This window comes from Dendrobates tinctorius, unplaced genomic scaffold (assembly GCF_039654945.1).
Source record: "Dendrobates tinctorius isolate UK_male_01 unplaced genomic scaffold, ASM3965494v1 ptg000194l, whole genome shotgun sequence".
Lineage (NCBI taxonomy): Eukaryota > Metazoa > Chordata > Amphibia > Anura > Dendrobatidae > Dendrobates > Dendrobates tinctorius.
In genome coordinates this window covers 2886561-2904314 of record NW_027361861.1, presented here as the reverse complement: position 1 = coordinate 2904314, position 17754 = coordinate 2886561, and the positions used below count along the sequence as shown (strand labels likewise).

General features: G+C 40.6%; 1 protein-coding gene across 2 annotated transcripts in view; it reads left to right on the top strand.

The window, feature by feature from the left end:
* RGS6 (regulator of G protein signaling 6) overlaps positions 1-17754 on the top strand; it is a 629091-nt gene that overhangs the window by 106131 nt on the left and 505206 nt on the right. For both annotated transcript variants that reach the window (XM_073552710.1, XM_073552711.1), the window contains exon 2: positions 10978-11079. In XM_073552710.1, coding sequence (XP_073408811.1) covers positions 10999-11079 — 81 coding nt within the window. In that variant the 5' untranslated portion in view covers positions 10978-10998. The remainder of the gene's footprint in view (positions 1-10977; positions 11080-17754) is intronic.

Here is a 17754-nt window from a genome sequence, read left to right as displayed (position 1 = left end):
GAAGACAACATCGGAGGCTCCATGGTGAAGTCCTGGTGATGAGAAACAGGGAAGAGGAGATGGAATCTGCTCAACTGGTGGACTTGTGCAAATTGGGTACAACTCTGATGAGAGTAGTAGTGACGTGGTATCCTCGTATACACTGCTGCTCCACCCGTTAAAAATGCAATTGAGGCAAAAAAAATAAAAAATGTGGGCGCTGTCATGATGAAGATAAGGATGAGAAGGTGTAGAAAAATAACAAACATTTGTTAAGACAGTAACGCATTTCAAAATCGATCTGATTTCTTCCTCAGGCTATCATGCAAAGAAAAATATAAAGCAGCTTCTAAAGGAAGCCGTGATCCAAATAAATGACAAGTTACTTTATATACTTCATTGTACGATAGCCTGAGGAAGAAACGCGATCAATTTTTTAATCGCGTTTCTATCTTTTAATAAATGTTCGTAGTTTTTCTACATCTCCTCATCCTTGTCTTCATCGTGACAGCACTCACCACAACCACTTTTTTTTGGCTTCACTATTACAGAGATTGTTACATGTCCCTGCATCCAAAGCTCTGCCGGCTTTTGAACCCAGGTGATTCCACATGTGTTCATCGAACCCTGTGGAATCACCGCGTCCAATACATTGTATGGGTGAGATTTAACTTGCGGAGACTCGTGTCTCCGCAAGATAAATTGACATGCTGCGGTCTGGAAAGACGTGCCGCATGTCCGTCCCCAACCATGATCCACGGGAGTCTTTGCACTGATAGTGGACCTGGGATTTCTTGAAATCCCATCCACTATGCTGTAACATCTGGACGCTGCGGGTTGGACTATCTGAATGTACGCAGTGTCCAACCCGCATCGTTTACTGACCGTGGGAACATAGCCTTTGGGTATGTTTCCACGATCAGTATTGGCAGCGCTTTGGACGCAGCTCCGTCCAAAGCGCTGCTGGCTTTTGTACGCGCGGTGATTCCGCATGTGTTCATTGAACCGTGCAGGATCACCGCATCCTATACATAGGACTGTGATATTTATCTTGCAAAGACTGACCGTGGAAACATACCCTAAATGGTTGTTCTACTATTAAATGTAGTCCAAAAGCAACTGAAGTTCTTACGTTTTATTAGCAACATATAATACATACGATATTTAATTTTAATTAGCTTTATTTTTATTTTCATATGTAACATTTGTGGGTGCTGACAATTTGTCACAGAGATTGTGTGTTAAGTTTGCCACATTGATTGAAATGTCTTTGAAACTGTACACAGTGTAAATTATAGATCTTGGATGAGTACAGTTCAGTGTATTCCCACTAGTACTTCACTGATTACTGTAAAAGAGTTCTGCTCCCTCTTCAATAGATGACAAATTATAGACACTTTCCTCTGCCAGAAAGATCTTCAGCACATTCAAAAACAATGCTGCAAGCCTGCAAAAGATAAAGATAGAAAAATAATTTAACACCTTTGACACATTCACACATATGAGAATTCGTACAGCTACAGCAAATTATCTGTTAGTCTGGCAGTCGACCAGTATCAGATAGTGATGCAGAAAAGGCTACTATCTGAGAGAAGTGGAATCCCCTGCCAAAAGATGGAACTTATATAAAGGGGCCTTTCAAAAGCAGAATGAGTTCCTCTTCAACTGGCGAAACGCCTGGGAACCAGTTGTCTCTCACCCCAGCTGACTATCCAGCATAAGTGCTATTTAAGTAATGAAACAGAATGAATGAACATCTGAGGCACTGCAGACATAAAGGGTGCTTGTCTTATTACTGTACTTTCAGACGGTATTACTCTACTTTGATTTACCTTTGTGTTATCGGCAAAACTTGGAGAATTGGCATATAGCACAAAAAGTAGCTTACAATAAGTGCTATATGGTATTTTAGCTCACTGTATTTTATTTTTATCTTTTCTTTCTTAAAGGGATTTTTCAGCTAAATGTATTTTTACAAATTTCAAAATAGGTAGTAAGAAATATATCTAAAATATTCTTTCCTACTCCCAGTACCTTTTGCTATAATTTTTGTTTCTACTCTACTTTAGCCCCGAGTTAAAGTGGTTGCACAGTATTACAAAATCCATTGCGATAAACCCATTTCTCCTATAATTTTTCTTTCTCACTCTTTCTTTTTTTAGTGGTGAGTGAAGTTGCTCTGATAAGGTGTTATCCGAGCATGCTCGTGTGTTAACCAAGTGACTTCGGCGTGCTTGAAAAATATGTTTGAGTATCCACGCCTGCATGTCTCGTGGCTGTTCGACAGCCACAACACATGCATGGATTGCCTGTTAAGTAATCCCTGTATCTGTTGAAACATGCAGGCATGAGGTGTGACGCTAATCACAACCCACGGACAGGCCGCGAGTCAGTGAAGTTAGATGTTTTTCGGGGTCAATACCAAAAGAGCACGTAGTAAACCAAGGGAAAATAGGATGTCGTAAGTCAGGTCACATTCCAGGGTCAGAATACCACAGAAATAGCGGATAAGCAAAAGGACAATAACAAACGGGTAGTCGGAACATGGTCCAAAGGTCAGCAGTAGAAGATCAGAAGCAAAGGGGCAATAACAAATGGGTAGTCAGAACATGGTCCAAAGGTCAGCAGCAGAACATCACTACTGGGTTAAGAGAACACACACCAGAGAGCATAAGCTTTTAACTGGCAATGATCTGGGCCAGACAGCTCACCTAAATAGCAGGGCAATTACTAAGAACAGGGAGCACCTGTGGAAATCTCTGCACCTCCAAGTCTCAGATAGGTCAACTGAGCTGTCAATCAAAGCACTGATGGCACAGCACGCCCAAGCACAGGATAGGATGACAGCTATCCATCACTGAGTCCCAGACACTCAGAGCGGAAGAATCGTGACACGGGAGATTCAAACATATTTTTCGAGCAAGCCAAAGTCACTTTGTTAGCACCCAAGCATGCTCTGATAACACTGTATTCAAGCACATTTGCTCATCACTATTCTTTTTCTTTTTTCTTTCTTTTTCATTCTTGTAGCATTGGTGTCCCTGCATGCTTCCCATCCTCCCTTGAGGAAGCAAACTCACTCACCGCCTCGTCGAGATTCTTTCTCTTTTTCTCTACTCTTTCTTTCTTTTTCTGTACTCTTTCTTTTCTCTTTCTTTCATTCTTTCTCTTTTTCTTTCTTCCTTTCTTTTTCTTTCTTTCTTTCTTTCTCTCCTCTTTCTTACTCTGCTCTTTCTTCATTTGTTTCTATTTTTCTTTCGATCGCCTACCTCACATTTCATCTCAAAGATCTGGTTTGGCACTGTGCCGACAGCTGAAAAAGTTAAGGGTACCTGTCATGTTTAAAATCGCATCTGATCTGCAGGCAGAATATTACAAAGCAGGAGGGGCTGAACGGATTGGTATACATTTTTTTTTGTGTGAAACAATATTTTAGTAAACCTTTAGCTATATTCATTGAAATCCCTGGTGTTTATATGCCTACGAGTCCAGTGGGTGCTCGTATTCGGTAAGTCACAATCTTGTATGACTACATGCAGAAATAGCTGCAATCAATTAATAGGACCACCCACTGGACTTGCATTATATTCATTGACTTTCTGTGAATTTGTATGTTTACAAGTTATACTGAATATTTCACTAGAAACCTAGATATCATTCTGCTCAGCTCCTTCTGTTTTCCATGCTTTCTACAGATCGGACCGTGTTTATGTGACCTATTCCTTTTTAAGCTACTCTAGATATAGAATTAACAGAAACCTTAAAAAAGGTTGAAACACTGTTCATTTAGTAGGTGAACACGAATAGTACTATATATACATGTCCATAGTACATATTATTTCATGAAGTCTGCAGCACATATACTTTTATTTATGTATTTATGCATTGTATATTTGTATGTATTTATGTTGTGTTAAGAGATTATTACAACACTGAGCACAAATAACATCCAGTAGCACTGATAATTTGTTCACGGTCACACTCTTACGCGTGGAAGAGCCTGCTTAATTCTTTGCACTATCAGTCTCAAGCCAGAACCCTACTCCTGAACAGTTTTCGGGCTCCTTGAAGAACTGCCAACCAGTTAATCCTTTTCTCTTTGAGGCAGCTAACAGTTATAAAACCCATTCCACCAGGGTTTCTACAAATCTTTGATTTCACAATGACTTTGATCATGACTGACCTAAAATTGAATGTCTGCTTCAAAGAACCTGTGGGAAGGAAGCTCAACAATGGAAAATTAGTGAGAATCATACAGGAGAATGAAAATGTTTCCAGAAATAAGTGTTCTGCCATCATGACTTCTGATGAAATACCAGGCTCTATCAGATTTTTATTTGCTTGTTTTATTTGGCTGCTTTTGAACATATTATATGTTTATTTCTCATTCATGAGTTAACTGATATATTTTTTTTAAAACCACAAACATTCAAATAATATAAGGACTAATAATTGATATGAACATAAGATAGTTGGTGACCAATTGCTGGTTTAGTGACATCTATAGGGTCTCTTATGTATGTGATTATCATTGTGATTATGTAAAACATCTTGGAGTGTGTGTATATAGGTACAAACAAGATCTATTTAAAGAAAAAATGCTTTTTATTACACTGTATGGGCAAAAGTATTGGGATTGCTACACATTTTAAGGCCCCGTTACACATAACGATGTCCCAGCGATCCCACCAACGATCCAACATGGATGGGATCGCTGGGACATAGTTAGGCTGGTTGCTGGTGAGCTGTCACATAGACAGCCCCTCCAGCGATCAGGACCAGCGAGCAAGCTGGTTTCCAATGTAAACAGCGGGTATCTAAGAGCTGCGCGGCTCTTGGTTACCCGCTGTTTACATTGGAAACCAGTGTCCAGCGTCGCTGATCGCTGGTCTCTCGCTGCCACACGCAGCGATGCGTGCTGGCCAACGGGAGACCAACGATCAAAAAATGGCCCAGGACGATCCTGCACGGTCAGCGATACCCAGCAGGGGGGCCGGTCGCTGATCCATGTCACACACAGCGATATCGCTGGCGAGATCGTTGTGGCGTCACATAATCAGTGATCTCGCTGGCGATATCACTATGTGTGATGGGGCCTTTACCCACAGGAGCTTTAATGACCTCTAGTGATGAGCTAACATGTTATCCAAGGATCTTGGGCGTGCTCAGATAATATGTTCCCTGCGCCTGCATGTTTTGTGGCTGTTAGCCAATCCCTGCATGTGTTGCGGCTGTTTAACATACACCCACAGGGAATTGAACATATTATCTGAGCACTCCCAAGATACTTGAATAACTCCTGAGCATGCTTAGATAACCTGTTATCCAAGCATGTTCGCTCATCACTAATGACCTCCCATTCAACATACAGTGGGGAAAAAAGTATTTAGTCAGGCACCAATTGTGCAAGTTCTCCCACTTAAAAAGATGAGAGAGGCCTGTAATTGTCCACAACCTCAAACAGTCACACTCCAAACTCCACTATGGTGAAGACCAAAGAGCTGTCGAAGGACACCAGAAACAAAATTGTAGCCCTGCACCAGGCTGGGAAGACTTAATCTGCCATAGGCAAGCAGCTTGTTGTGATGAATTCAACTGTGGAAGCAATAATAAGAAAATGGAAGACATACAAGACCTCTGATAATCTCCCTCGATCTGGGGCTCCACGCAAGATCTCACCCCGTGGAGTCAAAATGATCACAAGAACTGTGAGCAAAAATCCCAGAACCACACGGGGGCCTAGTGAATGACCTACATAGAGCTGGGACCACCGTAACAAAGGCTACCATCAGTAACACACTTCGCCGCCAGAGACTCAGATCCTGCAGTGCCAGACGTGTCCCCCTGCTTAAGCCAGTACATGTCTGGGCCCGTCTGAAGTTTGCTAGAGAGCAATTGGATTATCCAGAAGAGTATTGGGAGAATGTCATATGGTCTGATGAAACCAAAGTAGAACTGTTTGATAGAAACAAACCTCGTTGTGTTTGGGGGAGCCAGAATGCTGAGTTGCATCCAAAGAACACCATACCTACTGTGAAGCATGGGGGTGGCAACATCATGCTTTGGGGCTGCTTCTCTGCAAAGGGGCCAGGACGACTGATCTGAGTACATGAAAGAATGAATGAGGCCATGTATCGTGACATTTTGAGTGCAAACCTCCTTCCATTGGCAAGGGCATTGAAGATGAAATGTGGATGGGTCTTTCAGCATGATAATGATCCCAAGCACACCGCCAGGGCAATGAAGGAGTGGCTACGTAAGAAGCATATGAAGGTCCTGGAGTGGCCTAGCCAGTCTTCAGATCTCAACCCCATAGAAAACCTTTGGAGGGATTTGAAAGTCCATGTTGCCCATGGACAGGCCCAAAACATCACTGCTCTAGAGGAGATTTACATATAGAAATGGGCCAACATACCACCAACATTGTGTGCAAACCTTGTGAAGACTTACAGAAAACGTCTGACTTCTGTCATTGCCAATAAAGGATATATAACAAAATATTAAGATGAACTTTTGTTAATGACCAAATACTTATTTTCTACCATAATTTGCAAAATAAATCTTGCCAAATCAGACAAGGTGATTTTCTGGATTTGTTTTCTCATTTTGACTCTCATAGTTGTGGCCTACCTATGATGTCAATTACAGGCCTCTCGCATCTTTTTAGGTGGGAGAACTTGCACAATTGGTGACTGACTAAATACTTTTTTCCACACTGTACATAGGCATTAATTTTGAATTGTTCCCCCCTTTTTTGGTACTATAAGAATTTCTAATAGATCTTGATGTGTGTCTGTGAGAATTGTTGCACATTCATCCAGAAGTATGATGAGAGGGATGGGCTGATCTTGGACAGGCTCACAATCTCTGTTCCAGTTCATACTGGACTGCCATATTTTCTGTCCATGTGTGAATCAACAAAACATCAGCTAGCACTCGGACCAATGTTATTCTATTGGGCCGTGCACAAGTCCAATTTTTTTTTCTTAGACCGAGGAAAAAAATTGCAGCATGCATGGCTTGCATCCGTAAATCGGATTGCGCTTTGATCATACACTGATCTGAGTGTGATTGGCATAATCAGACCGATTTTCTTGAATGAGAAAAAATATGGCTTTGTAACTTCACAAAACAGGTTTCTACTGCTCTCGTGCTTTACCCCCCCACTCTGTCCGATGCTTGGCATTGCGATTGGTTATGTAAGGTTTGCATGCAGCTACTTGGCCATGAAAATGCACGTCATAATGCTCAAAAATGTTGTGCTGGTGTTAATGCCAAATGAGGTTTGAATCAGCAGAGCTTTGACCATTATTATAAATTCTGCGTCCCAATACTCGGCGACCCCACTCTGTAACTTTATGTAGTTTGTCCCTTTCTCAATCACTATGTTCCCCCTTATAAAATAATAATGGCTATATTGACCTCTGTAGAGTTGAGCGACTTTGGTCGGATCGGGTTTCGTGAAACCCGAATGAAGCAAAATAAGTTTCAGATGAAACTCGTCTGACTAGAGCAAAAAAAGTCGGAGTTTCGTCCGACTTTTATTTCCCATTGACTTGCATTGGGGTCGGGTTTCGGACGAAACTCCGACTTTGTTTTGCTCTAGTCGGACGAGTTTCATCTGAAACTTATTTTGTTTCATTCGGGTTTCACGAAACCCGATCCGACCAAAGTCGCTCAACTCTAGACCTCTGGTGCAGGTGCCTTTCCAGTGATGTAGTCATTGCCTCTCCCGGGGCTCACGTAACATTATGTCCCACGAGCCCTGCAGCCAGTCAACTTCTGCCTCATTCTTCCCTTCTTCGGACAAATTAGAGATCCGGAGGAAGTCTCTGCTTTCTCACTTCCTCACATGAGCCATGGAAGAGCTAGTGCCTACACCGCTGGAACAGTGCATGAACTGGAGGGGAGTATAGCTATTATTTTACTTTGGGGGAACACAATGATAGAGATGTGGTTGTCTGAGTAGTGGACGACCACTTTAAAAAAAGCGACTAAAATGTGCTGTATGAAAATTAATACTAGTACTTCCTTAGACTAGATTCATGATGTACAATTTGGAGCTATTTAGATCTTGCAGAAGAGAAGAATCCTTTTAAAGTTTATACAGATGCAGAAGATTTGTAAAAAAAAATGATTGAAACTGAGAATTGGTTCCATTTATCTGGTGGGGGTTTTTTGGCAGCAACTAGACTACGTGCACACGTCTTTTTCAAGAGGTTGAGCCTGCTGAGTTTTCTAAGAGGAAGACGTTTCAGGTTCTGCTGTCATTATTTTCACTGACTATTTTTTTTTTTGTGTTTTTTTGAGGAGGAGGACCATTCCCGGGTGCTTATCAGCTGTTTTCAGCCATCTGCATTTTTTTACCGTCTTATTACCTTGTATTATAAGATCTTTAAAGAAAGGTCATTTCTTTTAACCTTTTGGTATCTGTAGAAACGTGAAGCTGTTAAAAGATGTATAAACTAAAGAACAGGAAGTTTTTCTTACATAAAAATGCATATATTCATTTTTTGAATGTTTCCTCTGTGCTTTTTCTGGTAGATTTTGGAGCAGACTCGCCTGAAAAAGGATGTTTAGTGTACATACCTTTTGGGCCGGGGTCACACTTGCGAGAAACTTGCATAAGTCTCGCATCTCAGTACCCGACACTGCCGCTGGCACTCGGGACCGGAGTGTGCGGCTGCATGTTTTTCTATGCTGCTGAGCGATCCGGTCCAAGTGCCGGCGGCAGTGCCAGGTATTGAGATGCGAGAATCGTTTGAGTTTCTCGCAAGTGTGACCCTGGCTTTTCAGAGATTTCTGCAAAAAGTCTGCCTAATGTGAATATAACCTCAGGGTATGCGCCCTACAGCTCATATCCACCATTAGGTTTTTTTTTTTTACCAAAAAGTATTGTGCAAACTTATGGGTTTGCCATATAAAGGGTGAAATTCTCAGCATACTGCCTTGTGTGAATCTGACCTTAACCAGCATAAAATGAAACCATTTTACACTGTAAATTCTATCAAATAAATAAAATGCCAGCTCTAAGAATATTATAAGTCAGTGGGACAATTGCTGTGAGGAGATTTTTATAACAAAAAAACAGCATTTTTCAAAGCGCACTTGTCCAATCAATAGAAGAGTAATTTTCCTGACTTTATGAGCTATTTGACCTCGTCAACAAAAAAAACTTCCATTAAATAATTTTTGTTGACTTGAAAATGTTGAATTGCTATTTTTGCTTTAATGCATCAATAACCAGTGTATTACCATTAGCCTAAATGGTTCCAGAAAACCCATACAGGAAGAGCAGTAAGAATAAATGAGTAACAATGCAAAAATGTAATGGCATCTGATCACTGAAAGCTTTGTCCAAAAAAAAAAAGCTATAAATGTCTAAAAATAAAATAAAATCAATGCGAAATGCCAATTCATAACAGTGTATGACAAGCTGGTGGTTTCTGTCCTGATATAATCTGGTGGAAACATTGACCCGCAATTTAGAGACCCAGATTCAACATAGACCTTGTGTATAACTTAGATATTATTTCTTTTCGACTGACGCAGCTAAAATTTTCTGTCTTAGGGTATGTGCACACGTTGCGGATTTGGCTGCGGATTTTTCCGTGCGGATTTTTCTAAATCTGCAGGTAAAATGACCTGGGTTTTACCTGCGGATTTAGTGCGGATTTCCTGTGGATTTTCTGCAGATTTTGTGCGGATTTCGCCTGCGTTTTTACACCTGCAGATTCCTATAATGGAAGAGGTGTAAAAACGCTGCGGATCTGCACAAAGAATTCACATGCTGCAAATCTGTGCGGAATTTTCTTTAGTATGTACACAGCAGATTTGGTTTTCCATAGGGTTACATAGTACTGTACACCGCATGGAAAACTGCTGCGGATCCGCATGGCCAAATAGCGGTACTAGCGGTTTGAGGCTGTGGATTGAATTAACCACTTAAAGGGAATCTATCAGCAGGTTTTTGCTGTGTAATCTGAGAGCAGCATGATGTAGAGGCAGGGAGTCTGATTCCAGTGATATACTTACTACGCTGTTATGTGGTTTCTATAAAATTACTGTTTATTATAAGATTATCACTACAGGACAGGACTAGGTGTCTTTTGCCTCCTGGTCCAACCATGCACCCACACTGATTACATTGTGTAGTGATATGCAAAGGGTTATACACAGCTCAGCATTCCAAGTTCTGCTAGTTCTGTAGCAAAGAAAAAAATGATTATATCACAAATGCTTGCCCCCAGCAAACTAATTGACACGTTACTGGAATTAGGGTCTCTGTCCCTACATCACGTTGCTGCCAGATTACATAGCAAAAACCTGCTGACAGATTACTGTTAATAAAAAGGTGTTTTGGAGGAAATTCTGGGCTGCAAGTGTTGATAACCATTTTATTGCAAGTGTTGATAACCAGGAGAGCAAGGTTGTCTATCCCAAGGAACTCCAGAAATGCCAGGAATAAAGATTTATCCCAGTATTAAGAGAGCTGAGAATTGTATGTTCCGTACTGACAAAGTTTCTGTTCCAAAGTTGCTTTATTTTTATTTTGACTGTTTTTTCAGATTTATTTATGAAAAGTTAAAATCTCTTGAAGCGCAATAAACAAACATATAAACCAAATTATTGTACATCCTGCATTGCTTCAGTTCATGCAAGGTCATAGAGACATTACGGCACCTTTATTGTATTTTCCAGTTATTCATAAATAGTTAGGTCATTAATGGGAAAGTGATGGGTTAATAAAAATTGAGCACAAAAATAATAACACCAATAAGTCAGTTCTGTTCATTTGCCTACATGGTCATCTCTGCATATACTTCATGCTTCAGGCAGTAAAAGAATCCGAGTGTGTGATGGGGCTGACAAGTTAAAAGTTTAGCATTCCGACAGATCTGCTTACGTAGTTTATTTCTTTAGTAAAGCACAGAATCATCAATCTTCTCTGTTTAATTTACCAAGGAGATTTACTGTATGCTCTGTTTTTTATTTCAGTGTCTGTAAAAAATCTCAATCATGGCTCAGTCTTCTGATGCAAGTGTCGTTGGAGTTACAGACCCTGAGGACAACACTCCTAACATGATTGTCTACAGAAAAGTAAGGCATCAAAATAAGAGGCATTAACATATACGTCTTGCATATGTCCACAATGGTACAATACTATCTCTGTGTCCCTGTGATTGGCAGTACGCAAAAAAATTCCATTTATTTCAGGTCTAATGATTAATTATTGTACGTCATATTTTATTCAGCATTCATTTTTTAAAATTTGCGCTGTCCATGTTATTGGGTATACCTTCTACAAATTAAGGCAATCAAGTCACAGATTTTAGATTTGTCTGGTTTCTGTATATCAGATTGTACTGTATTTAGTATAAATGGTGGGTAAGCTCAAAATCTCAAGATGCCAGAACAAACTGTGAGCAGAAGTTGAGCCAGAAAAGAGTGAGGTTTCACAGCTGAAATATGAAGAATTCTGAGGACCGCTCTGAATATTGCAAGATGTTACCCAGGATCAGTGTAAAATAAGTCATGCAAGATGGAAGTTAGTTATGAGATCTGAAACATGGCATTAGATTGTCTGTTTGCCATTCGCATGTTCCTGATGGCTTCCTGGCCTGCAATGAGAATTGAGGTGACTGTCCCTGAGACTACAAAGAGTGTTATTCCTGACACCTTGGCCTGGTGAGGTGAGCTTCAAAGCTGGGCAGATGGTCCTTTGTAGCCAAACTCGACATATCCCATTTACTATAGGCACTGCATATTTAATATGCAATGTACTTGACTCCGTATTAGACCATGGTCTCATTAACGACCTCCTATTTGTATAACACAATATAGGCCGTCCTGGAAACTTGAGAAGGCATTGGCATGTGAAGGTCAACCAAGCTGAGTGTGATCCATAAACCTTCTCTACCCTCAAAAAAAAGAACATCTTTAGATGTAAATGTTTAGGTATATGTTAGTAGTTCTCCTTTTTATTTTATAACTATTTTTGCTTATTTGTATGTTTCCTGATTTTTTTCCCCTTTTTTTTTCATTCCATTTCTTGTAAGCACTACATGTGTTATATTGAAACTCTGATAAGTTTGGCCCTGTTAAGAATCAGTAGCCTTTTCGGAGAGTGTGTGGCCTTCTGATTGTCAGATGTATGTAAGTGTATGTTCTGGGGATTTATCTTGGGGGTGTGGACAGTGTTTGGGGGTGATTTGCATTCACTTTGCACTGCAGCCTATAACAGTGGTTGACCACAAGACTGAGTGATAGGAAATACAGTAATCCTTGCAGTCGCACCCCACATCATGTGTGGAGAAGTGTGTACATGACATAAGCCATTTACAAAATTCTTAAACATTTATTTACATTACCTTTTGTATGCAAATTGTAAAATGGCATTTAAAGATGAATATATGCAAAATTTAATTCAAGGCGAAATCTGAAAATGTAACTGTACTCTAAAGGGATAGCCTACTTGCAACAATCTCTACTTCTTAAATGGGTTACTTGACAGTAAGCTGATCACAGGGTGTCCATTTGCTGATTCCCCCAGCTATTAAATTGTGGAAAAACTAAAAGGGAAAATTAAGCAAAGCCCAGTTTCCATTCAAATCACCGTTTTGTCTATAGAAGGCCTCATTCACACATTGGTATTTGTTATCAATATTTGTATGCCAAAACTAGGAAAGTCTCCAAAATACAGAACAGGTGTCAATTAGTGATGAGCGAATGTGCTCCGATAACGTCTTAACCGAGCACGATCGTATATTATGCTTGAGTCCCTGTGGCCAGACAGCCTCAACACATGTGTTGATTGCCTTTTTGTTCCGCTGTCTAATAGCCACAGGGACTTTAACATAATATACGAGCACGCCTATCTACTTGGATAACACCCCAGCGTGCTCTGATAAGACATTTTTCCAGCACATTCGCTCATCACTAGTGTCAGTCTTTCAATGATAGTTTTTCTCTGTAAGCTCCACTCTTGTCTTTGGTATACAAACACAGATGCAAAATACAGACCATTCACTGTGTGAGTGAGGCCTAATACAGGACAGGACAGGACAGGTCCTTCTCCTTTAGTATTAGAGGAAGAAGGTCCTGAATAGAGTTGAGCGAATTTGTTCGGGTCCCCGCTTATTTGGCTAGCTTTAGCGCTTACCGAATAAGTTACAGCGGGAACCCAGATACATGTAGCGCACCAGCTGATCAGCGCCGCAGCTGCATGTGTCGCGGCTGTGTGACAGTCACAGCACATGCATGGAGAACCTTTGTGTTGGCCTATCCATGCATGTGCTGTGACTGTCACACAGCCGCAACACATGCAGCTGCGGCGCCGATCAGATGATCAGCGGGCGCACTCCATGTACTTGGGTTCCCACTGTAGCTTATTCGGTAAGCGCTATAGCTTGCCGAATAAGCGGAGATCCGAACAAATTCACTCAACTCTAGTCATGAACAGATTAACCCCTCCATAAATTTGGTTTTCTAAAGGACAACCAGTCTAAGCATGCTGTGTCTCAAGTGATTTGGAAGTTAGTTACAACTGCATTGCATGATGACAGAGCATAAAAAAAAGTTTTCAAGTAGCTTAAAGGGGTTGTCCACTACTGGGACAACCGCTTCTTAAACTAAATGTTCAGCCCCGATAAAATAATGAAGCCCATACTCTCCTCCCGTGCCGGCTCCGTTATAGTGGTGTCGGCATTCGTGGCCCTGGGCTGTGATGCGGTGAAATGACACGTGATGCCTGGCGCCCATTCCATGCTGCTTCACTGTCTCCACCTTCAGACAAACTGAACATGAAAAGGAAGTCTGGAATGACCTGCAGCCCTGTCTTCCTCTTCAGGCCGGAGTCACACTAGTAATTAAATCGGACGAATGCAATGTAATAAAAAACCGCATTGCAGTCATCCCTATGTTATTCTATGGTGCTGCTCCCATCATCCCTTTTTTTATCGGCATCGGCATCGCAGCATGCTGCGATTGTCACCGATTTTTGGATCGGATTCGCCAATGCAAGTCTATGGATGCGATTAAAAATCGCATTGAAAACGCACCACACGTGTGACTTGCGATAAAATCGCAAGATTTCTCCAGGTCAACAAGAAAGATCATCAGGCATTGGCACTGGATGTCAATTTGATGCTTAGATGCGAATAAAATCGGTTCATCGCCGGAAATTCGGATGACAGACGGATCCCTGGACAAGAAATCTTTGGGCGATTTCATACCGTTAAAATGGGACCAATTTTTTAATGGTTGTGTGTGACTCCAGCCTCATGTTCTGTTCGTGTGAAGACAGAGACAGTGACGCCAGCGCTTATTGGGCGCCGTAATACTTGTTGCAACACTACATCACAGGCCTAGGGAGAACGAGTACTGACACCGCAGGAACTGACCCGGCATGGGAGGGGAATATATTCTTTATTATTTTATCGGGGTCCAACATTTAGTTTAAAAAAAAAAGTTGTCCTAGTAGTGGAAAACAACTTTATCCTTAAATGAATCATGCCTTTCTGTTTTCAACTTTTAAAAAATTTGCCAGCATACTCATGCGTAGATGTAGTTCTGGCTCAGTATTCTTGTGTGCCACTTTTATGGCAAGTGAGAAATATGCATCAAAACAGAAAGGATCTGATTCATATAAGTTTTATTTACCTCAAAGGATTTTATGCCTTAAGTTTTTATTCTCAAGGCTGCACTAAAATTTTGCGACTTTTGGAGTTCACATGGCGGTCTTGATGAATCTGGCCAAATGGACCTGTAGGGTAAGAACACCGCAACAGTAGGACGTGAAAATGTGTTTTAACATTTTTGCTACCACTTATAGGATTTTTGGTTCAACGAAAAGGTGTATGCAACATCGTAAATGATAACGTGGGCAGTTTTTCATTAAGTTATTAGCGCTGTTGACTGACTGGAAGCTATGATGCTTCATCCCTTTATTACCAAGAAGTTCTTGATTTTCAGAAGCTTTCTACTACCAAATCAAAGACTTAAAGTGCGTCATAAATCTTTAAATTTCCTGTAGTCGTGACAGTTTACGCAGCCATATCAGAAAACACCAGAGACTTTTTAAATGTCAACATGTAACACAATGCCCTATTTTCTCTTCAGTGAGGTCCTCACTTTTGTAGTGCATGTTCTCTCTGCTACTTTATGGCATTTTATGATCTAAATTAACACTTTCAGTACTTTTTATTTTGTTATTGCTTTTTTGTGTTACTACTGTTAAGAGTATTTATTATATTCCTTCGCAGAACACTGGGAAAGTAGTGTATAATGTTTTTCTTAAATTATTGATATTTTTATTTTTTGCCCCGTTGATACTATATAGGTATGTGGTAATCTTTTAATATCCCTATGCAATAAATACAATTTCTGAGGAGTTTTTAGAGGAACCTTTCACAGTTGTTAGATCCGCTACAGTAGTTGGAGGTTAATGTTCATCACCATGGGGCAAAGGGAAAATTTGAACTGATCAAACTCTCCATTCCAGTTCTCTTTATTCTGTTTTATTTAGTAGTTCATTATACTCTGTCACTAAAAAAATGGAAAATTACATGGCACCTACTGAAATCAATTGATGATGTTTAATTTATGTTGTAAGTTCACAGAGGGAAAAGCCAAAGTTTACCTTGATCTAGCCTCAAGCAGATATCCTATTTAAGGTACACTTTGAGTATATTGAGATTTTTCTGCTACAAAAACCAAAGTATTAGCAGGAAAAATGCTGCATAAAATATGCTTGTTTAAGTGCGTTCTCAAATGTTCTTTTACTCGTGTTTTCTTTCTAAGGCCGGGGTCACACTTGCGAGTGCAATGCGAGAAACTCGCGAGAGTCTCTCCCTTCAATACCCGGCAATGCCGCCGGCACTCGGGATCGGAGCGTGCGGCTGCATAGAAATACATGTAGCTGCACACTCCGGTCCCGAGTGACGGCGGCAGTGCCGGGTATTGAGGCGAGAGACTCAAGCGAGTTTCTCGCATTGCACTCGCAAGTTTGACCCCGGCCTTATTCATTTGAATGGGAGAGAAACACTGCAAAATCGTTGAACGAATTGACATGCTGCAGATTTGAAAAATAAAAACACTATGATGGTTCAGATCCACAAGGAAAAAATAAGCAGCATATGCATGAGATTTCAAAAATCTTATTCACTTTGCTGGTACTGGAAAATACTGTGTTTTTTTCTGTGGTAAAATATGTGCAGGTGGAAGAAAAAACACAAGTTAACAAGCCCTAAAATGTAACTCCAGATTTCTCAGTGTTGTACTTAATGAGGTGGTCCAAAACTAACATCTATTCTGTTATTTCTAAACACTGTTTTTCAGTGATTCCTGTGTATCCCCCGTTCATACTGCACCCCCACACACACGATACACCATTTGAAAGGTAAACTTGCTCCCTTCAGCAAGAAAACAGCCATACAAAACACATATTCACGATTTTATTACTAAATACAGTTTAAACATTCATTTTCATAAACCTACAGAAAGACACAATGACCTGCAGGTGGCACCTCAACCGGAAAACATTTTTTTACCTCTACTTATCAAAATAATTTATTGTATTAACAATCTACACATATAAATACCTGTCTGTGTTCATCAGCTCATGAAATACATTTACATTTGACCAGCTTGCTTTTTCTGAAACTGCCTGCGCCCCTGACAACCAATGTACGAAAATTTCGCACGGGCCAAGCTAGTTTATTTTAATCCTAAATGTCTATTTAATGTAATATTGTAATCTCTTTTCTAATATACTTTAATTAAAAAGTCCCTATCCTTCCCTCATTACTCTACCTAACTCCCATATTTTTTTTACCTACTTCCTGTTTGACGTTTCATTGTAGAATCACAAGTGCATGCTGGAATACTTAAACGAGATGTCATCAGGGGCAGAGGCTGTTGTCACTACTGCAAGCTCTTCCCCCACCCTGAAACGAAGCATCATCAGTGACACCTGTTTCAGGGAATGGTCTGGTCACTACTCCACTAAACATGTGTTGGTGGTCAATTCCGACCAGTGCTAGTAGGATCTTGTCACTGTGCAATGTTCTTTTTAATGCACAGTGACAATTCGCTCCCTTACCAGCTCTGATGAAAAGTGATTTAGCCAGTGCTGTGCGCCACCTCACTTGCTCTGATGAGAGTTGATGAGCTGGCAAAAGAGATCACTGTCGGTGCGCATTGTAAGGAGATAACTTGGTACACAGAGACCTGTCCCACCCCTGCAATTTATGTAATTTGTGGGGAGGTAGTACCAGTCTCTGCTCACTCCGGTTCTCTCCTTATAATGAGCAGTGCGCTCTCTTGCCAGCTCGTCACTTCTCATCAGAGCCAGTGAGGGACCGCAATGTCACTGTGCATTAAAAAGAATATTTCACAGAGACAAGATCCTACTGAGCATGTGTTGGATTTGACAACCTACACATAATCAGTAAAGCAGAGACTAGCCCAGCTTCTGAAATGGACATAACTGATGACACTTCATTTCAGGGTGGCGGCAGAGGCTGTAGTAGTGACCTCAACATCTGCCCCTGAAGAAAACGTCTTGTCTGAGTATCCCAGCATGCACAGGGGATTCTCAAATGAAGCATCATCAAACCGGAAGTAGGTAAAAAAACAGCAAAAAACAAGATGACGTAGCAAGGGAACGATTGAGATTTTTTAATTAAAGTATATTTGGGAGGAGATTATATTATGACATTAAATAGATAGACATTTAGTATTAAAATAAATGTTAGCTTTGACCACTCCTTTAAG